The sequence below is a fragment of the Anser brachyrhynchus genome (genome assembly GCF_964034855.1).
Source record: "Anser brachyrhynchus genome assembly, chromosome: 3".
Lineage (NCBI taxonomy): Eukaryota > Metazoa > Chordata > Aves > Anseriformes > Anatidae > Anser > Anser brachyrhynchus.
This window is the reverse complement of record NC_137696.1, coordinates 101,538,127-101,561,990: the sequence shown is the minus strand read 5'-3', so window position 1 is coordinate 101,561,990 and position 23,864 is coordinate 101,538,127. Positions and strand designations below refer to the sequence as shown.

Here is a 23,864-nt window from a genome sequence, read left to right as displayed (position 1 = left end):
ATCAGTAACCACAACTGGTCATTATCCTGTAGGTGCCAAAAGACACTGCATTTGCTCCTCTTTGGAGCCACCTCAGACAGAACTATGTGATTTTACTCAGTTTAATCCACTGTTTATTTTGCTGTGCTTTTCAAGAGCCGCAAGTCTCAGAATACATCATAAAGAAATCCAAGCTATCTGGACTTCAGCTTCACAAATCCACTTTTGGTTTGCATTTTGGAGCCGTCCTGCCCTCAAGTGTCCTATGCTTGTTTTCCAAAGTCGCTGTACCTTTCCTCTTCCTTCCCACAGACACTTGTGAGATAAGGAGAACGGTTCTGTTTTCCACTGGGCAGACACACTTGGACAGCTCACATGGAGAGGGTTTGTGTCACAACAATTAAATGCTAACAGAAAAAACAAATGGAACGTTAGTAGTGGAAATTAAGTACGTTAACCCTAATGAGAATACCGATTCACTTTCCAGCGAACTCTTTGGAGCGGAAAACTCCCACACCTTTAAGCAAAGACATCTAAAGGAAAAACAAGATTTTGGCAGGGATTTTGAAATGACCCCTAAAGAAGGCAGGTATCCAACTCCAATTACACGGCATTGTGCATCTCTCCCTGTGGCCATGCTTACGTTCGACCTGCTCGCAGGAACAATGGAAGCGTGGGGAATGTCATAGACAGGCACCCCTGAGCTACCGCTGAAGGACACGTCCCGCACCGGTCGAGAACAGCTTGTTTGAGAGAAAGCTAAAGGAATATTGAGCGGGTTGAGAAAAAAAACATACAAAAATAGCCTGTAGTGGAATGGCTCCAACAAACAAGGCTAGCAGATGAGGAGGGAATCCGCTAGAATAACCACGTCAAACGGCTTCATAAATGAGCTACATGTGTAGCATCTGAGTCTCGAGGTTTGGGTCTGTCGGTTTCCCTGGACAAACAAACATCCTCAGCATCCTGCCTGCGTGTCTGCCCGCGCGGCTCCATGCAGACAGCCCTCCAGTTTTAAGGATGCAGGCCAGGGACAGGGGCTGGTTTGGGCAATTAACGCAGGGAGGAAAAGCCCTGTGTGAAGGGCTGCGGGCAGAGCAGGGACCAGCCTCGGTGCTGGGCCGCAGGGTGGCTCTGAGGGGGGTTCAGACTTAAAATCCCAAGTTAAACCCCTGCCACTGGAGCCCACGCAGCCCCGCAGCCCGAGGGCAGGTCGAGGACTTCCACCAAGCAGCAGACGACCCCCGCAGAGCCGGGGGCTGCCGCTGAGGGGCGCAGAGCCCCGCTCCCCTCCCCGCCACCCGGGCTTTGTCCCCGCATTTTTTTTTCCCCCCGTTTCGGCCAAGCTCCCTCAAAACGCCGCTCCCCCCTCACGGCCGCCCCGCCGCCATGATGGCGGCAGGCGGCCTCCTGCTCCCTCGCTCCTCCTCGGCCGGGCTGAGCCCCGCCGAAGGGCAAAAACCGGGGAAGGGGCAGCGAAGAGGGAGCTGGAGGGGCCCTGCAGCGCCTCACGCCGCCCGCCGGGAGCGGGGAAGGCGGAGCGGAGCGGAGCGGAGGGAGGGCGGAGGGCGGCGGGACGAGGTACGGGGATGAGCGGCCGTGGGGCGAGCGGGCGGCGAGGGGGGCTCCGCCGCCTCCCTGCTGCGGCCGGCGGCTGCCCCGCAGGCGGCTCCTCGCCTCCCCGCAGCGGCTCCGGGGCTGCCGCGGGAGAGCCGCCGCCGCCAGCGGGAGCTCGGAGCTTGGGGCTGGGGAGGCCGAGGCCCGGCGCCGGGCAGGGCTGCTGCGGGGAGCGGGGCAGGGCCGGGGACCGGCGGGCACGGGGAGCGAGGGGGCAGCAGGGGGTGGGTCGAAGGCCGGGCTTTAGTCGTGGCCTGCTACAACCCTGCGTCTTCTTTCCCCAGTGGGTTACAGCCGACCGGGGCTCGTTCTGAGCTGCTTGTTTTGATATTAAAAGCTTGGCGTGAAATGACGAGTGTGTGCTTTTTCCTGCTGCCGTTTTAACACCAGCCACGGTTCCTCAGGTGGGAAGAAGTGTGCGCTGAGATCGATGTGGGAGAAGGGAGGGAAAAGTGGGGCCTTCCTGTGGATAACGCGTACAGCTAGTTCTGTGCATGACACATCATGTTTTTCAGTAGTTCGAAGGTCGGTTTAAGTGCCACCTGTGAAAAAGAGTTATTTCTTAACACTACTGCAGGACCTGTGAGATGCTCAACACAAACCAGGTGGGACGGCTGCCTTCCACCAGGGCTGCTGGAGAGCCCGGCGCCTGCAGGCACCTGTCCCCAGGCTGGGGAGCAGGGCAGCGGCCAGGCAGCAGCAGGGAGCAGGGTGAGGGCTGTGGGGCTGCTTCAGCTCCTGCCAGCCACTGCCCCTCATGGCTTTAGTCGTGTGAGGAGCGGCTGAGGGAGCTGGGGGTGTTTAGTCTGGGGAAGAGGAGGGAGACCTTATTGCTCTCTATAACTACCTGAAGGGAAGGTGTGGGGAGCTGGGGGTTGGCCTCTTCTCACAGATAACCAGTGATAGGACCAGAGCGAATGGCCTCAAGCTGTGCCAGGGGAGGTTCAGGCTGGAAATGAGCAGACATTTCTTCTCAGAAAGAGCAGTCAGGCATTGGGACGGGTTGCCCAGGGAGGTGGTGGAGTCACCGTCCCTGGGGGTGTTCAAGGAAAGGTTGGACCTGGTGCTTAGGGACATGGTTTAGTGGGTGATAGTGGTGGTAGGGGGATGGTTGGACCAGATGATCTTGGAGGGCTTTTCCAACCTTAATGATTCTGTGATTTAGGAAACAAAGGGGTCAGCGGTACAGGGACTTAAAAGTGCTTCTGGAGAACAGAAGCCCAGCTTCAGACCAGGTGTCAAAATCTAAAGGTGTAACAAAAGGGGCATAGACAGAAATAGGATAAAGCTTCCGTGTGTGTATATATATATATATATATATGTAAAACGTCCTCCAAATGGCCTGTGTTAACTGTCTGGAAACTTTGGGTAGGCTCTGAAAACTTCCTATTTCATGCTGGTGTTGCAGGGCCCATGACAATCTGCTTGGAGTACACTCCGTACATCCTGGTTGAGAGAGCAGTAAGCTGTGCACTCAGTGTATGTCCAGATCAGCCATGCAGCACAAGTGTAACAAATCTGACACTTGGGGTAGTGTCGAGCTTATTGCTTGCATATGTTTTTGTTTTGTTTTGTTTTGTTTTGTCTGGGAACAGCCTGATAGTAATATGCTATACCTAGATACTGAGCTGTAAAGAAGAGCATCAGTTTGTGAAAAGGTGACACAACAGCTAACAGACGCACCTTCAGCCTTTGAATGTTTTGACACAGTAGTAGCACAATAATCAAACACAACTTACAAGAGTGTAGTGTTATTTAGAACACTTTACATAATGATTATTTTACTAGGAGGAAGGAACCTGTCTGTCTTCAGTTTCAATATGTTTTTTCTCCAGGGTTGGGACCATGGCTATTGACTGGATTGGATTTGCATATGCTGCACTGCTGGCTGTTGGAGGCGTTGTAGGATATACTCGTAAAGGTAAATACTGGTACATTGAGATTTGGCAGTCTGAGTTTCCTCTCTTACACACTTTGTGAAAAAGAAGTGGTGAAAGGCATGGAACCTTTGCTGTAGTGAACACATCTGTATCTTAAATCCAGCCTGCAATGCTGTAAATTAACGGAGTCTCATGGGATTTACTTGGGTCAGCTTAAGCATAAATGGTCACTTTTTTCTGTTTATCTAACTAATGAGTTTGTTTTCAGGGCAAAAAGCTGCTGTCATGTTATTTTGACACTCAGTGTATTCTGGGCCTTTTCATTTCCTTTAATCATTTCTGTCTTAAACAGAGTTGATTATCATTGATTAAAATTTGTTTTCTTCAGAGTCATCCTGGATTGATTTGGAGATTTCCAGATGCACACCAGGGAGAAAACCTTTTATTTGCTTATTCTGATCTGGTGGTTAATTATTTTTAACAATGTTAATTTTCATTCTAAGGTAAATATGTAGGCTTTAGATTATCATGTACACATTTCCTGTGTTCAAGTCATTTTATAGTACTTTCTGTGAACTGGTCCAGCTAGTGGCGTACTTCCTGAGCTGAGCACAGCATCCCAGCAGAGGTCGCAGTGGTACTGAGGACAGGCAGCCTGAGCTCCAGGCTCGCTGCCTGTTAGCTGCCCTACAAAGAGCACGCCCCAGCAGCACATCAGTCTTGTTCACCGTGGCATTGCACCAGGAGCTGGTATCCAGCTGGTTATCCATCATGATTCTTGGGATTCAGGATCACTGTTTCCCTGCATAGTTTGTGCATGCTTTGGTCCTAGAGACATTGTTTTATATCTTGACTTTTTGAAAACTCCTTTTTCCCTTTTCCCTTTTCCCTTTTCCCTTTTCCCTTTTCCCTTTTCCCTTTTCCCTTTTCCCTTTTCCCTTTTCCCTTTTCCCTTTTCCCTTTTTTTTTCCTTTTTTTCCTTTTTTTCCTTTTTTTTCCTTTTCCTTGCTCCCATCTTCACTCACTGACTGTCCCATTCACTTGTTCTATTCTCTTTTTACTAGTTGGTCAGTCCTTGTGGCAAATATGATTTTTTTCTTGGTAATGATTTCTATTTTCTCGTAGATTCTTGATTAATAATATTCAATATAACAGGACTGGGAGGTATATAACATCTGGGGTTCTGGATTCTTCCTTTATAATCATTTTGGGATCAGATTAATCAAGATATTGCCAGCTGTACTGATTCTACACTTTTATCATGTGGTACCACGTAAAATGCCTATTCGGAAACCAAAGTATATTACTGAAACTCTAAACTTCATGAACCAGTTTTATAATGGCACTGTAAGAAAATGTCAAGTTAATTTAAAAAGCTATATTTTCTTCTTCATTGCCATCTCATTGTTTTATATATATATATATATATTTAGTTCTTTATTACTTAGATGTAATGTTAGTGATACTATTTTTTTGTCCAGGACTGATGTCTGACTGAAAGGTTTGTGACTAAATGAGGTGTTAAATTTACCATTTATATATATTGACATATTATGAGTTTTCTATAATTTTTCAGAGACTCTGAAGTGCTCTAAGATATAGTAAAAATCACCAGATAGCTCAGAGAGATTACAAAAATGCTTCTGAAGGTATGTGTGGTAGAAAAAATATCCTAGTTCAGATTTGTGCTTCAAAGATTATTCTTCCCAAATTACACGTATTGCTAGATCATCATCATCTCCCTCTAGGTGAGAAGACTTTGGCAGTAATGCTATGCAAGAGAATGAGTAAGAAGGGTTACATAAAAATTGCCTCTCTATTTGCACAGGGTGAGTTGAGTTGGCTGCACAGTGGCAGAAGCAACTCTGTTTTTAAAATATTTGGATAATGCTGTGTAGAGAGTTACTGTGTACAGACTGAGCTTCAAGACATTGTGTTGAGAAATAACATTTGAATGTTTTCTTGCAGGTAGTAAAATCTCCTTAGCTGCTGGTCTTACCTTTGGCTCTGTGGCTGGTTATGGAGCTTACTGTGTGACACGTGATCCGAAAAATGTGAAGATATCATTGTGTAAGTGTTTTACTACAGTAAAAAAAAAAAAAAAGGAGTTCACTGACGTGCCTGTAAAAGTCTCTTTGAGAGCTGTGATCATGCTTACCATGCTTGAGTTTAAATGTTAATTTTTAAATAGAGTTAGACACTTCAGCTTAGCTTGCAGAATTCAAGAGCTTAGATATGGAACTGTTTGCAAGATAAGGCAGGTCATTCACACAAAACCAACAGGTGTGCGCTACCACCTGGCAGCGCCTCCTTTTATTAGATGGTTACGTAACACTGTACATATTGTGAAATCCAGCTGGGAAACGTGAAAGAGATGTCTCATTAGAGATACCTGTGTTATTATCTCATTATTATTATCTCGTTAGAGATACAGATTAGAATTTGTTTTGAGAAGTAAAGGTGGTGCAGGATCCGGTCTTGCATGATGCAGCATTTCCTCAGCTCTCAAACAAGGAGATGACATGGCTTTTTTCTTCACTGCCAAGAAAGACAGAGTACAAGCCATGCAGTAATTGCCATCCTAGCAAGCTTGCCATGAAACCCACATGGAGGCAAGGAACTGCAGTCTCTAAGGGGTATGGCATTCACCTCACATAACCAATTTGCAATAGGAATTATTGGGAGCTTGTGTCACACTGGAACAGGCTCCCCAGTGAAGTAGTCACTGCACCAAGCCTGTCTGAATTTAAGAAGAGATTGGACTGTGCACTTAGTCACATGGTCTGAACTTTTGGGTAGACCTGTGCGGTATCAAGAGTTGGACTTGATGATCCTTAAGGGTCCCTTCCAACTCAGGATATTCTATGATTCTATGATTCTAACTTACAGTAGAGTGTTTCTGCTGGCTTTATGCTTTAAACCAACCATTGCTATAACAACTTTCATTTTAAAACAAAGTTGAATAGCATTACTAGCAAAGTGCATTCACACCAACTGGGTTTTTAGCAAAGGTGGTCGTAGCATACCTGATCTTCTCCTCGGTGTCCTAAAATCGGATATTCTCGTTTTGCAGTCGTGATCTTGCACGTTACTTATCCCACAGTTAAAAAACGTGTAAATCTTTTTTGCAGTGAAGACACAACCTTAAGTCTACATAAATTTGTAATCGTTCATTGTGACATGCTTTTAAGCATCATCCAGTATTGTATTTACATGGGTCAATGAAACGTTAATTTGGATACAGAATTAGTGGAAGAGAAAACAGAATTTACTAAATGTTGCTTGTTTCCCAGTTCCCAGATTTTGAAAGGACTAATATAAAATTTCTACTAACCTGCTCATGAACATCAGATAATATTAAAATATTGTCAGTGGCAAGCAGTTCGTGTAATCGTAGGCACGGTAGGACTTTCAACTGGAGAAATATGTAGTACTCATTTAATAGGCATTATAGCAATGCAGATTAGATAGAGTTTACTACATCTGCACTAGAAAGTTCTTAATACGTAGAGTAAAAAGAACAGAGACTGTTAAAAGAAAATCAGAGTGTTTTCACTTACACTTAACCTCCTGAAGTGCCCAAAGCAACTAGAGCACAAATGCAAGAGGGAAATTAAATGCATGGAAGAAATTGACCACTCTGAACACAGCAACCAGTAGGGTAAATTGAATTGCAGCGTAGAATGAAACTAGTACCCAAACCTTTAAAAGGTAAGGACATTTAAAAAAATATCTCCCTGCAAAATTACAGTTATCCACAATACCTTTCACCTACTCAAGAGTCTCCTACAATAATGTAAGTAGTATTTTAGTACAAGACCTTGACAGTAGGGTTCTTGTAACTTGTCCTACATGCAAAGAGTATGTGGCATACAGACTGGAAGCAAATTTCTTTAGTTGTTTTATAAATATTTTTTTCAAGCATTTTTCCACTCCTGTGAAATGAAGTCTGTGCTTTCTTGAATACTTTAATGAAAGTTTATGTGATTGCAGTAGGTGTAGAAATTCGGACTGCAGTATGCAACAGTTACTGCTAGTGAGAATGCAACTTGTTGCATCTGATATATTGAATTTCTGAGTCTGAGTTACTGAGTTGAATTTGGCTTTATCTATTGAATTTCTTTGATTTCAGCTGAAATAGTGAATGTCTGGCACTTTTGAAAATCATGTCTAAAAGATTAACCTCTTAAAAAATCACTGGCACGTTTGAAAAGCTGAATATTAGTAACTGGAAGAAAGAACATTACAGGCTAGACATGCTTTGTAGCTTCTAATTAACTGTAAATATACTCAGGGCTCTAGATGAGACACACGCTGTGGAACAGTCTACTCTTCAGACATTCCTGAGAGGATCAAGACTATGGGACCAGAAAATAAGAGAAAGGGATAATGGTGCAGGGTGCCCTTAGTGAGCGCACGTGCTTAGCTGGTAGAGTTTTCTAAGATGTGTGTAGCTGGCAGAGCTTGTCGTATAACGTTGGAATGAGTTTAAAACTGATTCTTGGCTACTGTGAGCACAACTCTGTTCACAGGAGATAGTGGAGCTGGAAGAGAGTTAGCAAGATAGTTTAACTGCTCCATAAAAATGGAAGAGATTTATACAGCTGTCATTACTTCAGCTGCAAAAGTGATAAAACATAGCTGCCTGTGCTGCCTCTCTGCCCACTTCTAGGAAGCATTTCAGGTGACAGTTCTTTAACTAAGCTAGCTATCTTTGCAGTTTTATGTATTCTTATTAGTCTTCTCATTTATGTAGCACTCTGCAGTCATTAACTCAATTTGAAATCCCCACGCCCAGTTGCAGTTCATTGCTACCTCTGTTTTTAGGCAGAAGAGCTCCAGGAAGATAAAATTCCTTTCATGATGTTTGTTCACAGAATCACAGAATCATCTAGGTTGGAAGAGACCTCCAAGATCATCCAGTCCAACCTCTGACCTAACACTAACAAGTCCTCCACTAAACCATATCACTAAGTTCTACATCTAAACATCTTTTAAAGACCTCCAGGGATGGTGACTCCACCACCTCCCTGGGCAGCCCATTCCTCTGCTGCTAACACTGCATCCGATGCCCTCATGGGCTGCCCACCTCTTGTCACTGAGAAGGACAAGAGAAAGGCTTCCGTGTAGCAAAGGAGATGTTGATACCCATAATCTGTAGCAAAAATAAGAAGCAAACCTTCAAATCTAGTTTTTAAGGCTTAGCAAATAAGAGCTAGCATTCTAAAAAGAAATTAGATAAAGTTGAATGCTCTAGCTGCTTGAACAGCTAGTAAGAAAAACAGCTGTGTTGGTCTAGGGTGGTGGGTTTTATGAGACACTGTACCTGTAACTCAGCATAAATGTTAGTGTTATGGTGAGGATTCTTCCTACTTTGTTGGTATCCCCACGAATGTAGATATGGAGGGATACACTTAACTGTCTGACAGACTTGCTTAGTATCTGCAGAGGATTTAGCATTCTGCTGCACCTGGAAACACTATGTGCAGCTGAAGGAAGTCCTGCTAGTGAATTTTATAGACTTATTTCTCTGACCTACTATTTTATTAAACTGCACTTCATATCAAAACATAACAGTGACCTTTGATAAATCTCCATGTTCCTGAATAGTTCACTGGGAAAAGTGAGAACGTAAATATACTGACTTGTCTTTTACAGTTTCAGCTTTTCTTTTGACCATTATCATGGGAATGAGGTTCAAGAGGTCCAAGAAATTAATGCCAGCCGGACTAGTAGCATGCCTGAGGTAAACATCTATTGAGGATCTTAATGTAAAGATTTCACTGATTTTCAAACAGTTTTCACCCAACGTCCAGTTCAAGCCAGTGTCAGTGGAAGTTACTGTTGTCCAGAAACTGTGAAAACTAAGTGGAATTAGTTTGGAGGTCACACTCCTGTTTCCAGTGAACAGCTCTTTCATCTCATGAGGCAGATACATCAGATACAGACTTTCTCAGCAGAGAAAGGAGATATCTGCAATTAAATATTAATGCGTATCAATAAGGCTTTTCAAAGAACCTGAGGTAAGCCTCAGTGTTTCCAAATAGACATGCGTAAAGCCAGACATCAAATGTCATACAACATCTTAACAGCTTAAAAAAAAAAAATCCACTTTGGTGTAGAAGTACTGCATTCAGAAGTACTGGAAGCTCAGCACCTGCTAAAACTGGGATGTTTTTGAGCTGCCCTAAGAACTTTGGTCAGTGTTACTGCAAATTATGTTTCTAACCATCCTGATTTCTCTCCTGCTGCTTTTTATTTTTTGGCATTCTGAAAAACTAAATTTTCTGTATTTAATATTTTGGAATTAAATTATGGAGTAAGTTGAAACTTTTTTTTTTCCCCTATGGGTGAATAATGTAAATTTTTTTCAACTCTAAATCACAAACTGTTTTTTGAAGGAAGAATAACTTCATTGTCCCCAGACTTAATGTAACTCCATTAATTGTTTTATTTGCAATGCATACAGGGAGGAAAAACTCAAATTGTCAAGATGCAAAAGTTTTGAATCGGGACTTAAACTGGAAAATATTATTTTCTGTTGTGGATCTCTTTTCAAGCCTAGGCAGACTGTTTCAGTGGACACTGAGCTGTAGATTGAGACATTTTGAAAGATTGCTGACTAGAGGCTCTAGTGTCAGGTATTTATAAATGTGCTCTTATTTTATGATGACTTTCATTGTTTATGCACAGCCATACTTACAGGCTTTGTCGTGCTTTCTTTTACAGCCTTTTGATGATTCTGAGGCTTGTTTTTATGCTGATGTAGGAGAATTGAGCAACTTGAGAATCGAAGTATGACTGTCACACCCACCTAACAAAGAGGCAGGCTCTCCGTACTTGAAAGACAAGTTTGAACACAAATCTTATTTTGCTTTTATCTTTTCTGTAAATCTGTACCTGTAATTTAATTATTGGCACTTGCTGGTATTTTGCAAGTTTTTTAAAAAACTAAAACAAGTGTTTTGCTGATGATGTGTTTTGATCTTCCATTTAAGCAATCTGTTAACTCAAGGGATCTTTACCTGTAAGTTTGATAGCTTTCAGAGGTGCTGAGCACCCCAGGAAATTATGTTAGGCTTGCACTGTATCTCTGAGAGAACATACACATAAATATATCATTATGCTAAAAAGATTGAGTGTTCTGAACCGTGATTTTGTAACTTCTGTAATTAAGTAATACATCCTAATCGTATTGTCAGTTACTAATCAATAAAGATGTGTGCCTGTACTGTCTAACAGTAGAAAACCCACATTCCTTTCAAACACGTGTATCTTCTTCCACTAATTCTAAGTGTAAAAATTTTTATCAGTGTTCAAATAAAACATAAAAAGTTCAAAGCTTCTCTCAGTTTCTTAGGCAGGCTGGTGAGCCAGTTTGTCGGTGGAAGTCTGGTGAGCTGCTGTGTACTCATTGCCAGTTTAAAATACGTACTGTACCACGTGCCACTGTGGCACTAAGGGACGTGGTTTCATGTCCCTATTATTATAACATTACAAATATATATATACTTATATAAAAATAAGTATATATACTTATATATAAGTATTTATACTTATATAAAAAAGAGTATATATTATAAACATTACTATAATATTAAAAAGGCCACGTATCTCTAAGCACATACATCACATCTTAATGCTGCACAAATCCAGCAGAACACCAAGCTTGTTGATCTTGGCAGGGGCCTAGGTGGGAACAAGGTGTGAGCAGCTCAAATGTCTAAGGAATATCTGACCAAAAAATATTAAAAAAATATCAACAAACTAACCACCAGCCTTGGCCCCCACCTCTGAATCTTCTGCTAACAAATGCTGGTACCAGTCACCTCTAGGTGTTGCCAGGTTTATAGGTGATTGAGCTGGTGTATTACGGATTTCAGTTTGGGACCTTGGTATGTGCAGTGACAGCCGGACAGGAAAGATGTGGTTTTTTAATCCTGAATTAGAACTTTAAGACAGGCTGGGGGAATTGGACTGCCGTGTACTGTAATTACAAGCTTCGGTGACCAATGCTGATTTGGATATTTGTACTGTAGATACAGAGGGTCCCACCTTAGATTAAGCTCTACGAAATAGTTTAGGCAACCTAGCGCTGAAATGTGGACACCATCCTGCAGTTGCCTGCTAGTTCAGATCCTGAATGTAATAGGATTTTATATTTTTCAGCATCTCCAGAGTTGAGCCGTTTACACATCCTCAGAATTACCCTGTGGGGACAAGGGCTAGACTCCAAACCCAACTGTAATCCAGAAGCTTTTGCCTAAATTTCTGTGCAGCCCAAGTAAGTAGTGATCTCAGCAAGTGTACTGTATCCCTAGAGGATTTGTGTCCGTAGGGGATTGAGCATCGTCGCAGGCAGAAATGATGTGCACTTCACTCGGAAAAGAGAAGTAGCAATATGATTTATTGATATAAAGTAATGATTTAACAAAGCTTATGCGACTTAAAGATTCAGTGATGGCAAGGTACACCTGATTATAATTGGACGATACACTTAGTTGCACACTTTAAAAGACACTATATACTACTCAAAGACACTAAACGAAAGACATTATACACTACATAGAGACTACATGAGGAGCTGGGTTAGGCGATGTTACATCAAGGAGACCATCCCGTTGAGTCTAGAAGTTCAGAGTGGGCCCCCTTGCTTTCTAAACTCCGTGAGCTGAAGAGGAAAGGAGCCTAGAGAGGTGTGGCTGAATCCACTCCTGGTCCCAGACTTGGTCAACAGTTTATGTCTAAAGGTTTATATGCATTACACAAACCCTTTATGCTACTTAGCCAGTATAAAGTTTGATCACAAAGCAACACTACAGCGCGTTAGCATGCTGTTACTTTCCCAATCTGCTTACCAACCTATCTGTAGCAATAAGGGTCTTCTCTTAATCTGCAGAAGTAACCCTTGGAGATGTCCCTGCTCTGCCAGGAGAGCTCAAAAGGCTCTCGGATTGCTCACTGTTTATGGGATGAGATGATTGACTCTTGGTCATATTTGCATCCAGGTGTTAGTTTGTTCCAAATTGAGCTTGACTTGGACTTCCTTCTTAATTTGGCCAGCACTGTGGTTGGGAGGGGGATGCGTTGCTCAAATTAGCCCTTGGCTATTTGTCTTCTGCCTCTCCTGAATCCAGGACACAGCCATCATGACCAGACATCCATCAGGACTGCCACTTGTCATCTGCTTAGGCCAGATGCTCTGCTCAAGCAGGCAGCTGGGGAGGGTACACCACCACAAGCACTCACAGAATGCAGAGGTGATGCCCTGTGTCAGACCCTGCAGTGGTTCAGTAACTATTGCATTGCTTTGGAACAGAGGTGCAGCAGTTCAAACTGCTGCTGCCAGCTAGCAGGTGGTTTTAATGTAAGAATGCTAGGAGCTAATGTGGGCAGTGACTAGGTGAGGGGGTTGTTCCAGGTTTGTACCTGAGGTACATTGTGTGGCTCCTACACCAGTCAGAAAAGGAGGTAACTTTGCTGGGCTAACACTGTCTCTACACCGGTTTCTCTGCCTCACCAGTCTGAGTCCTACTGAGAAAAAAATAAAAACAAATGGAAGGAATAGCTTATGGCACTATTTGTGACAGTGATGGTTCCTATGAAATTAGGGTAAAGAATCTGAAACAAGTTTTATCTCAACAGTGCTTAAAGCATTCACAAACTCTTTTACAGAACAGGAAAGCAGCCAGTGCAGTTCTCTTTACAGGTACTTGAGAAGTAACTGGGGAAAGTGAAATCTTACCGAAGTCAAGCAGCATTTTCCTCGCTGTGGCCATCCAGCCAAGCAACAAGAGGAGGAGCAAGGGCGTAAGTAGCACAGATGAAAACCACATCAGACTAATTAGACACATGTACTTTGATCTTTCAGTGAACAAAATCTCTTCTAAGAGATTCATGTGAGGATTAAAATAGTTTCTTGCACTCACCCATTAGTCACGAGTTCTAATTTATATTTGTTATTTATATAGTTTTTGAACTGTAGCTCTGAAAGTACAGACAGCGATTATATAGAGCAGGGGGACGTTGAATTTTGGAAATACTGCAATTAAGCAAACACAGAGTATTAGCATATTTTACTTCATGTAGCTGGTTGTAGTAAAAAATTGTGGTAATAAAATGCAACCTTGTGAAATCAACAGGTCCTACAGCCTTTTATCCCAATCTAAACCGTCTTCTCTTTCAAAGATTAATACTACAGCCACAGAATACGTCTACACAGTTTACACTTATAAGGCACAGCTCAGGTAATATGCTACGGTTATGTTATCTTCAGCAGCCACATGATTAGATATTGAATATTTTCCTCACATTAGCAATGTACTTGTCATCTGCTGGTGGCTTCCTCTGGCTGCCAGGCTGCAAGAATTTTTTGATTGTTGGAATGTTGCTTATTCTTCCTTTAAAAGCCTGTAACAAGAAACAAGAAAGCCAGTGAGAGCAAGGATATTATAATCCTTTATAGCTTAAAAATCAGGTGACTTGGATTTTTTACTTCTCAGACATGCCTCTTGAGCAGAGAAATTTAGTAGCTATTTATAGCCTGCTCAACACTCTGCACTTGCAATTATATATATATATAATTTATATTAAACACCACAAAAGACAAGAAAGAAGAAACTTAACAGATTCTGTAACTGTGTATGATTTCTTCCAAATGTAACTTTGCTAGCAAAAGCAGAAGGACAGGAACTGCAGACATACGCCATGGACCTCCCCTCCTGATGCTCACTGCTGTGCTTGAAGACCAGGAAGTAGCAGTGACAGGCCTGAATTGTTAAGAGTCGGTAGGATATTAGGTTGGATATTAGGAGGATTTTCTTTACTGAAAGCGTTGTGTGGTGTTACAATAAGCTGCCCAGGGAAGTGATTGAGTCACCATCCCCGGAGGTTTTCAAGAGACATGTAGATGCAGAACTTAGTAGCATGGTTTAGTGGTGGACTTTAGTACTAGGTTAAATGTTGGACTAGATGATTTTAGAGGTCTTTTCCACCTTAATGGTTCTATGATCTTATGGTAAGTGAATTCCTCCCAGCTGAGAACAACTGGAGGCAGCAGAGCTGGAGAAAGGCGAGCCCCCAGCAGCTCTGGGGGCAACACTGTGTGTGGGTTCAGCTTGTTACAGTCAGTGGTAGATCAGAGAGCTGCCAGTAACATAGCACAATGCTTCAAAAGATTTAAACATCAATTAGCTTTCAAACCTGGGCTGTGAAATTTGCTTGTTACGTTCTGTGTTGAGATCAGATATCACTAACCTGTAGCTGAGGGAATGCAGACAGTATGTCTGGCTTACATTCTTCTACCATTAGAATGGCTTCCAGCAGTTGGATGTCCGCCCAGCTAAATTTGTTGCCAACAAGATAATCATGACCATGGTCTTTTAAGGCCTACAAAACATGAACAAATAATATAAAATAAAAATAAAAATATGCAATAATTTTAGCTAGATGTTTTATTACAGACAGATTTCTACAAAAATACACAGCACAGCCAATCCATACAAGAACCTATGAAGAGAGAAAGTAGTAGGTATTCTCGTGACAAAAAAAATTGAACCAGAACTCATGTTTCAGTGTGTAGGGGCCTATCACTCACTCTAACCTATCACCCCACAAGAAAGACTTAAATCATAGAAGAGAAGCAGGACTGGAGTAATTGGAAGAGGTAGTTAGGACAGCTTACCTGTAGTGTACTTTGATTAAAAAAAAAAAAAAAAAAGAAGAAGAAGAAGAAGAAGAAGAAGAAGAGGAAGAAGAAACAGCACCTAAATTTCCAGATGCTTGAACTGTCCCCGCAGGAAGCAGCAGAATATTTAGCAACCAACCAGGGAAATCTCCAGAGCCTCAGATTTGGCAGCACAGCCTGAACTGCTGCTGCTACACCCTAACAATGAGCTATTTTCAAAACCAGTGAATGCCCCAGTTCAAAATCTTAGAAAAAACTATGAATGCCTGTGGGGTGGAGGAGTTGCTTGGTTGTTTCCAGCCAAATGTGAGACTTCTGCTTACAGTCTGAAGTAGGTCAGGAGCGAAGGAACGCAGCCTTTGCACCCTTCATCCTGTACTGAAGGATTCTCTCGTGGCAGCCTGCTGATGCCAGAACCACAGCCCTCCAAAGCTACTAGCAGCTGTAACACACAATTTGCAGCGAATGTTGCTGCACGGGTTCAAAGCAGTTACCAGCTCTCCAGCTTACCCTCCTCTTGAAGACCACCACCCTCGAAGCAGAAGAAAAGGCATCTGTGCCTACGCTGCGCTGATGCTACACTCCACTAGGGAGCATGCACTGAGGCTAGGACATCAGCCTGTGCCCCCAGAGCCAATTCCTTCACTGCTCTTAGCTACAGAGGTCTTACTGTCAGGACTGTGTAATGGATGGACTGCAAAGCCTGCCAAACCAACGAATCAATGTGCTACTTAAGCAACCGGTACAGAAGGAAAGTTATTAATCATTCTGGTGAAATTAGCTAGGTTGAAAATCATGCAAAGCCTAGCTGTGTCTAACGTCAGTGAATAAGGATTATTTTAAAGACTTTCCCCCACTAAGCATACAAACTAGATATATCATAACAGTTGCCTGTGGCAACTGAACACAGGTTTGGAGAATAATGTTATCTCATTTTGCCTTTTTTTTTTTTAATAATTTTTCTTTATGTTATCAAACCTCAAATCTTTGAAAGATTGCTGTGTGCGATCAGTCTCTCCCAGCACAGCACTCCACAGGTATGGCAATGGATCTCTGTGATTACGGGAGCGCTGGCTTATGTAGTTGATGTGCAGTCACTTCACAGGGCAGCCTCTGTGGGTTTTGCATGCACAACCTAAGGCTCTGATAAAGATGCACACAGAACTGCTCCAAGTCCTGTTTTTTTGTTTGTTTGTTTTTAATAGTACATGAAGTAACAGACAGTGTGGTTTGTCCCATGTGACACAAATTAGAAATTTCCCAAATAGGTGCCAGATATTTTCATGCAGGAGCAAAGACATTAGAAAAATTGCGTTTTTCTGGGCTTCAGAAAGTTGTATAAACAACCCTCCGAAATAATTCTGATTTCCCCGAGCTAGCTCTCAGGAGCAGATCCCGTGATGAATTTGCTCTTGAAACCCCCATCTGTCCCTGATCTCCTCTATAGCCTCTCCCCATATTCCTCCTAGGGAATGAGGGATTGAGCCAGGCACCCACCCCAGCTCTGAGCCAATGCAGCTGTGTACCCTTGGCACGGACTTGGAGGAAACTGCTACACTGCGAGAAAGGGCTGTGAGAAAGTCTGCACAGCACAGTCGTACAGGGTGCAAACAGGAGCAGGAAAGTGAGACGGGAATCATTGCATGTGAATTCAAAAAGGTTAAATGTTAATAAACATACAGAGAAAAACAAAAGATTCTGAAGGGAAAAACAAAACAACAAAACGAACAGCAAGTTGGTAGGAAATGGCAACACCAAGGCTATGTTCCCGGCAGCAGTGGAGAATTCTTCCCCTCCTGACCAGCTCTTGCCTAGCCAAGGGGGCTCTTCATGTGCTTCATGAGTGCAGTAAACATACTGATGCTTTACCTCATAGCTCATTAGAGGCCATCTCCTTAGTGTGTGCTAGCCAGTAGATAATTGCTTTAATGCTTTTAAGCTAGATGCGTCCTGTTTGCAGAGCCTATTTGTTGCACGCCTAAGGATGCCCTAAAAGCGATTCAGGAAAGGACAATGATAATCTTTAGGTGAATTCTATTAAAGCAATGGGTTTGAGAAAGATCACAGAATTGGGTCATTAATTATAATGCACAGTCAGATTTAACTTTGAACAGCAAGAGCTTGTACACTTTCAGGCAGTAATTTCTGAAGGCTGGCGCAGGTATTTAAATGGGGCATTTGTGCAAAATGCTGGAAGCTACCAGTTACTAAGCTAGGTGTAAATAATTTAGGTCCACTCCTCCCTCATAACAAGTAGAATTTGCCCTCTGAGGAGTCTTAAGGACAGCAAAGATGCTCAGTATTGAGATCAGCCCAGTATTACTTCGTGGCCCTCTTTTCCCATCTCTGAATGCTATTTCCATCACACAGCCCCAGGTGGTGTGCCACAACCTGCCTTCAGAGCATATGGGGAGGCTGCTTTGTGGACTCCTGCTGATTCATCTCTTACCTTTTCATAAACAGGAAAGTATCTGGTCTTAGCTCGTTCAATGATTAAGGCAAGATTCTTTTCTCTCATCTCGGCTGACTGCAAAGGGAGCTGCATGATCATTCCCATCAGGTCTGTTGTTCCTTCCACATACATATCAATCCTGAAACATTTTAATTTACCATTGATCATCTGAACATTCCATGTTGGTTACTTTTCTGAAATACAATGCTGAATGGATCACTGAGTATTATGCTTATTAGTGAATTCAGCGTAAGATGCTGGTTCATTTTCTTGTTCTTCCATTTTGATTCCAACTCAGGTTTCTTTCTTCCAAAGTACAGATCTTTATAAACAGACTTACAGTGTCCGCAACACAGTATAAACTACAGTAAAAGTGATGTAAAGTGGAGTTCACGTTGTTTTTCACTGATATCCTATTTATCTATGCTGTGGGAGAAAAGAATACATATGCAAACCACTCTACAGGAAAAAATAATTTTGAGGTCTAATCAGAAAAGGATCCAGACAACAAATGGCTGCCAATTGCCAGTTAGAATCACAGAATGGTTTGGGTCGGGAGGGACCTTAAAGACCACCCAGTTCCAACCCCCCTGCCATGGGCAGGGACACCTCCCACCAGACCAGGTTGCTCAAAGCCCCATCCGACCTGGCCTTGAACACCTCCAGGGATGGGGCATCCACAGCTCCTCTGGGCAACCTGTGCCAGTGCCTCACCACCCGCATGGAGAACTGTTTTCTTCCTTATATCTAATCTAAACCTACCATCTTTTACTTTAAAGCTATTACCCCTTATCCAGCCCTCTGATCATCCTCGTGGCCCTCCTCCAGACCACCTCTAATAGATCCATGTCTTTCTTATGCTGGGGGCTCCAGAGCTGAACACAGTACTCCAGATGAGATATTACTGTTCATAATAACCCCCACAGTCTCTGGATGTGTCTCTCCATTTTCACCAAATAAACCCTTTACAGTCAGTGGCAGTTAATTAGGTTAAGGACTTTATTCTCCATGATTTATTTATTTAAGAGTGATGACTTTTAGTTTTTCATTAGTTCTTTTGACAACGGAAAGTATCCATGGTTTACATGGTAAAGTAATATTATGAAACAATGGGTTCAACTTTCAGGGACATTAAGTCACTGAGCATTTCTTTATTTTATTTTTAAAGCACTTCAGTTTCTCCAGGCAGCTGTAGTTTTCCCTACTGCTTTCCAGCTTAAAAAAAAAAAAAAAAGCAACCTTAGCCATTACAATTGCCTTAAGGTCCTCCAGTTGCCCAGCAACTTAAACCACTTCTGCTCTGTGAGTTCAAAGGAGCCTGAAAGCAGCCATAACTTTCTCATTATGTTGACAACAATCATTTCTCAGTCATAAAGTCTGCTTACCCAGCCGCTGGATCTGAAGGGACTAAGTGCTAGCAGATTATTTGCATGTCTACATGCAGACATTTCAAAGCAATACTTTTTTCATGTATGTTAAAAAGAGTGGAAAAGTATTAGTGAAGATGGTGTGTACTATTACCATACCAGGCTCTCTCCTTCAGGTCCTTCCCATAGAGGTTGTATTTCCCCGCTATGTAGTTGAGGATGGCCCTGGTCTGCACCATCTTCATCCCATCGATCTCCACCAGGGGCACTTGCTGGAACAGCAGGGATCCACCTGGAGAAAAAAAGAAGCAAACTTCTCATGCTGCTGTAGTACTACGTTAATTCTGAGAAAGATTATCTGTAGCATACCAAGACATTTCTAATGCTGAGTGATCTAAAGCTTCTGCAATGCAACCAGGTCTCTCAAACCTCGTTACAGGTCACATCGTATTGGAGATCTTACAGAATTCTCCCCTCAGGCTAACAAACTCAGAAGTACTCCTTTTGTTATACTGGTCTGAGCTTATGTTTAGGGGACTGTTTACAGACTCACCATTGCGTAGTTTTTCTAGGTGTTCGTTTGTTTCTATGAATTGTTCCTCAAACTGAAAAGCAAAGACAGAAAACATTGTGTAACTCCAAAGACAATGGGAAAGCGGCAGGGAGTCTGGTAGCTGGACTCTGAAATTTTTAACAAGTTATGCCTCTGATATACAGTAGTTACCCCTCTCTTTCCCCTTGCTGTTATATATGTTTGTTTGTTTTTTTACTTTTTAAATGAAGAGGACAATTCAATGAGGGCAAGACCTCTGTTTCCTCAGCACTCGTGATCTTCAGCTTCTCTGTCAGCAACACTCACAATGAATAAGCACCATTAAAAATGCCATTTATTTCCAATGGAATATAAAAAGTTTCTGAGAAAATAGTTTCAAACCACTGCATTCAAACAAAAAGTGAGTGTAGAAATTAAGATGCTTTAGGACAGCTTTCAGTTGATGTAAATCCAAGATAGCCCTCCAATGGCTTCAGGGCAGCTTTGCTGATCTATCCTCATCAGGTCCTGACCAACAAAAGAAAACCACTTTGTTTGGAGATTGTGAAGTTCTTCATGTGGTATGCATGATCCTTCAGTGAAGACCAATCATAAGACATGGGGAGTTCAGAATTTGCATTCAGAAAAATTTATAAACAGTTCTGGACTGTAGCAGTGATTTAAGATCTTCTCGGCATAAAGTATCAAAAATGAATAAATTATTCTTTTTGTATATTAAAATCAAAGAATATCTTAAATACAGTACAAGAGTATGTCACTGAATCTAAGCATTCTGCATCACAAAGTGATGTTCTGCATATCTCTAGGCATAGATGTACTTTGAAAATCTTTCCAAAACAGAATCCGTATTTTAATCACAGATTAATCGGATCACTTTATTAAAATAATGAATGTTGAAAAAAGGTACAAACCTCAACCCCAGCTGCTGCTAACAGCCATCGGATTGACTCCATTTTCCCCCTTCCACAGGTATAGTGCAGCTTAGGTTTCCCCGCCATGACTTCAGAGTTGTTCTTTCTGACAAATTCAAGAAGATATATTAAATGGTTTACTTTTTTATTATTATTTTTATTTGTATATAAAATGATCCATTCCAAATGACTAAATACAGTTGGATGAATGTGAAACTAGAAGGGCAATCAAGACCTAGATATTTAGGCTTGATGCAACCGAGGTTCCTGTGGATTTAGTGGAGGTAAAAAAACATTAGGACACGTTACCAGTAGAACGTGCAGCATGAAACAACATGGAATCCTAACAGAATAACGTCACAGTGATACAATCTATTCAGTAGGTGTTGGGTTTTGTGACAGCATCCAAGCCACATCAGACTAGAAAATGTACTACGTCAAATTGATAGCTTTGCAAGAACATCAAGCTCAAGATAGCAGTTTACTTTTACCTCTCTCATTATGAAGTTTCAGGCTCGTATGTTGCTGTGCCTTTACAAGCATGAGCTTATGACAGCAATACATATTCCACCAGGCCTGCTAATATCCATATTTAGCTAGCTGTTTTGACCATTACCAAATCACAGTATATCCATTATAGAGCACATGGCCTGACTTCAAGACCTGTTCCAATCTTATGGATAACAGTTAAACTCAAACAGGGATGTGTATCTTACTGTCTCTGAGAACTTAAGGTTGAAACCAAACAAGTGAGAACATGATCTCCGTTGGACAGATAAAGCCTGATCAATGCTCCCAGCAGCAAGGCCACCAGATAATGGCATGGGGATTAAACATTGTCCTTCCAAAGTCTCACTAACACCAGGTACAGACACATGCCGTAGTATGAACCTGGCAGCCGAGGGGAGCTTGTCTGGTGCAGAAAACAAAGTTATCACTGTACTCTTATCACTAATAAGTCCCAAAAGATAAAAACAGATTTAGTAATAGGGCAAACTCACAGACTGATTAGCAGAGTGTTTCATCATTAAGCCAAGGTTTCATCTCTTTACAGGCATGTTCAATTACTCGTGTACAGACTTTACAGCACCCATCTAAGCCACAAAGTGGAAACCCTGGCCATAATACCAAAGGTGTCAATGAAGATGCACAAACAAACAGTATAACTGTGAGTGGGGGGTCTGCACCTCTGGTCTTCTCCACTGAAGTCCTTTGTGTTGGGTGGTACCTTCAACACTCCCTATAAGGAACAGCCATTGCTTTGCAAAACTGTGGTGCCCCAGTCCAAAATACACTCCTCAAAATCTCTGCTCAGCTTACACCCACCCCTGGCAATACCTCCATTCCCCGACACCTCAGTCTCTTCCAGCAAAGTTCTCCTTTAACATAAAAATGTACTTGATAATGAAGACTTGATTATGTCTTATGTTTAGTTTTCATCAGTCTACAGCTGCTAGATACCTAACTAATACCTGAACAGCAACAGAGTGCATAGACAAGGCATTTAGAGAAGTGCCTTATTGCAACCACCTTCCCTACATGCCCTACACTACATTTCTAGTTCCCATAAGCATGTGAGTTATACTACACCACGTAAAAAGCTCTCAAACCTTGGTACTTCAAAAATACTTCATTCCTTAGTGCTCAGGAAGTAGGTGATTGTATCAACTCAGCTCCATCTGAGAGAAGAGCTGCACTTGGGCCCCTCACAGCCTGCACAAGCACTGGACAAGGACTCGCACCTCCAGCATTTGGAGTAAATGTGAGAAATGCACTGCAAGGACAGGCTTGCTTAAGCAGAAAGAGCAAAGTTCCCTGATCTCAAAGCAGAGGAAGAGCTGGTAAAAAACACATCCAAAGCCTTGCTTGCCAGTGTCAGCTCAGTGCCCCACTCCAAAAAAACAAAAAAAAAAAAAAAGAAAAGCTGAATAGCTGAGGACATGTCAGTAGGAAAAAGTCCTAGTATCAACATAAGCTGTACTTGCCCAACATGTTTCCTTTCAGAGCCTGGCCAAGGGCTGAGTCTTTTGTGCAGGTGAGAAAAAAGCTTAGATCTTCCAGGAACTGCACTGCTTAGGGACCCAGCTTTGGTGTTTAGGCTGAACACTTACATATGGTGGCAAAGTACTGCGGTGATTCTGGTACTGCTCTGCAACAAGCATTCCTCTGAGAAGCATTGAGTCACGAAACAGGAGCAAGGTTGGTAAATTATTTTTTGAATAACAATAATGGACTTGAAGAGAAATCCTAAACCTTCGAGATGTCCTAGTGCATGGGACCTTCCTCAGACCTCAGCTAGACAGGTGCCAGAGTGACAGCTGCTACTGCGATCGCTGTTTTTGGTTTGTTTGTTTTTTAAGTACAGTTATTTTGTCTCAAACAATTCAGGCACTGGCCTTCCAGTGCAAAGCACATATGCAAACTTTTGAGTATGTTCGTAACCTGCCTGATCTTAAACTTTCTTCCTAACTGGATGTGGCCCCCAGCCAGCTCCTCGCAAGGCCCGGTTGCTCGCACACAGCTCCCACACAGCACAGCCTCCTAACGCTGTGCCCGCCTCGCTCTGCAAGCTGTCAGAAGACTGTAATTGCTTACCAGTGTGGGGTTTCTACTGGGCTCCAGGCCAAAAGCTCGGCTTGGAGAAATATTCCTCCCACCACCTAAGCTGGAAGAGACGCTTGCAAGAGGCAAAAGGCGAATCACCCCTGGAGATTTAAAAACTTCTCCGCAAACAGCAGGTCAGCTCTGTGCTCTCTGCCCACCCTACCGAGCAGCAGACCCCTCGACCCTGCCATGGCCTCTGCATCCGACCCCAAACTGGGCCCACGTCCCCCTACCCTGGTCCCCCCAGCCCACCGCCACCCCTACCCTACGCACCGAGCCTCTGCTGCGCCGACTGGTCCCGATCCCTTTCCCGATCGCTTTCCCAATCCTGAGCCCGATCCTGAGCCCGATCCAGACCCCGCCGCTCCGCCCCTGCAGCCAAGGGGACGGGCTCCGGAGGAGGGAGGGATGCTTCTGCTGCCAGAGAGCAGAAGCTCTCAGCTATGCCTGTGGGGAAACCTGTGGTTCCAGGCATGTGGTGTTTTTCGTCGAAAATCAGTAGGTGAGAGATAGCAGGAGTTTTATTGCCCGGAGGCTGCCAATCTCAGGCTAGCAGTGCCAGAGTAATCGCTTTTAGGGCGTTGGCAGCTGCATACAACAGGTTGATGTGGGGAATGCCTGTTATGTATTCAACTTTCTTGCTAGCCTGGATTTCAGTGATTGCAATGCACAACTCGTAACTGAGTTTAATATAAATTAACATCAGTCAACACAGAGTTCTACATGTCAAGGTCCTGATAGCGTAGGGATATGGTTTAGTGGTGGAAGGGGGATGGTTGGACCAGATATTGGAGGTCTTTTCCAGCCTTTATGAT

At 42.9% G+C, this 23,864-nt stretch overlaps 2 protein-coding genes across 6 annotated transcripts; one reads left to right on the top strand and one right to left on the bottom strand.

Annotated features, from left to right (window-relative positions):
* Positions 1-1,341: 1,341 nt before the first annotated feature.
* Positions 1,342-10,817, top strand: TMEM14A (transmembrane protein 14A). Of its 3 annotated transcripts, XM_080584551.1 has the most exons (6): positions 1,357-1,560; positions 1,881-2,000; positions 3,432-3,517; positions 5,445-5,546; positions 9,135-9,222; positions 10,206-10,817. In XM_080584551.1, the coding sequence occupies exons 3-6, from the start codon at positions 3,442-3,444 to the stop codon at positions 10,243-10,245; spliced, it is 306 nt and encodes a 101-aa protein (XP_080440677.1). In that variant the 5' UTR covers positions 1,357-1,560; positions 1,881-2,000; positions 3,432-3,441; the 3' UTR covers positions 10,246-10,817. The 3 variants fall into 3 exon arrangements, with proteins under 3 accessions (XP_080440678.1, XP_080440677.1, XP_080440676.1); XM_080584552.1 differs by lacking the exon at positions 1,881-2,000 and having other exon boundaries at positions 1,342-1,560; XM_080584550.1 differs by lacking the exon at positions 1,357-1,560 and having other exon boundaries at positions 1,843-2,000.
* Positions 10,818-11,858: 1,041 nt separating this feature from the next.
* Positions 11,859-23,479, bottom strand: LOC308191752 (glutathione S-transferase). Of its 3 annotated transcripts, none has more exons than XM_080584546.1 (7): positions 23,323-23,479; positions 20,446-20,551; positions 19,535-19,586; positions 19,141-19,273; positions 17,612-17,753; positions 14,733-14,864; positions 11,859-13,886 (listed from the first exon to the last, which is right to left on the bottom strand). In XM_080584546.1, exons 2-7 carry the CDS (start codon positions 20,530-20,532, stop codon positions 13,764-13,766), a joined length of 669 nt encoding a protein of 222 aa, XP_080440672.1. In that variant the 5' UTR covers positions 20,533-20,551; positions 23,323-23,479; the 3' UTR covers positions 11,859-13,763. The 3 variants fall into 3 exon arrangements, with proteins under 3 accessions (XP_080440672.1, XP_080440674.1, XP_080440673.1); XM_080584548.1 differs by having other exon boundaries at positions 23,314-23,452; XM_080584547.1 differs by lacking the exon at positions 23,323-23,479 and adding an exon at positions 21,447-21,467.
* Between the last annotated feature and the right edge of the window lie 385 nt (positions 23,480-23,864).

Bases quoted from the DNA above. Each gene is read 5' to 3' on its own strand.
- TMEM14A (XM_080584552.1), top strand. From the start codon at position 3,442: ATGGCTATTGACTGGATTGGATTTGCATATGCTGCACTGCTGGCTGTT. The intron at 3,518-5,444 runs GTAAATACTGGT...GTTTTCTTGCAG, and splicing joins TGTAGGATATACTCGTAAAG to GTAGTAAAATCTCCTTAGCT. The intron at 5,547-9,134 runs GTAAGTGTTTTA...TGTCTTTTACAG, and splicing joins AAATGTGAAGATATCATTGT to TTTCAGCTTTTCTTTTGACC.
- LOC308191752 (XM_080584546.1), bottom strand. From the start codon at position 20,532: ATGGCGGGGAAACCTAAGCTGCACTATACCTGTGGAAGGGGGAAAATG. The intron at 19,587-20,445 runs GTTTGTACCTTT...TTTGCTTTTCAG, and splicing joins TAGCAGCAGCTGGGGTTGAG to TTTGAGGAACAATTCATAGA. The intron at 14,865-17,611 runs GTAAGAGATGAA...CATGTTTTGTAG, and splicing joins ACTTTCCTGTTTATGAAAAG to GCCTTAAAAGACCATGGTCA.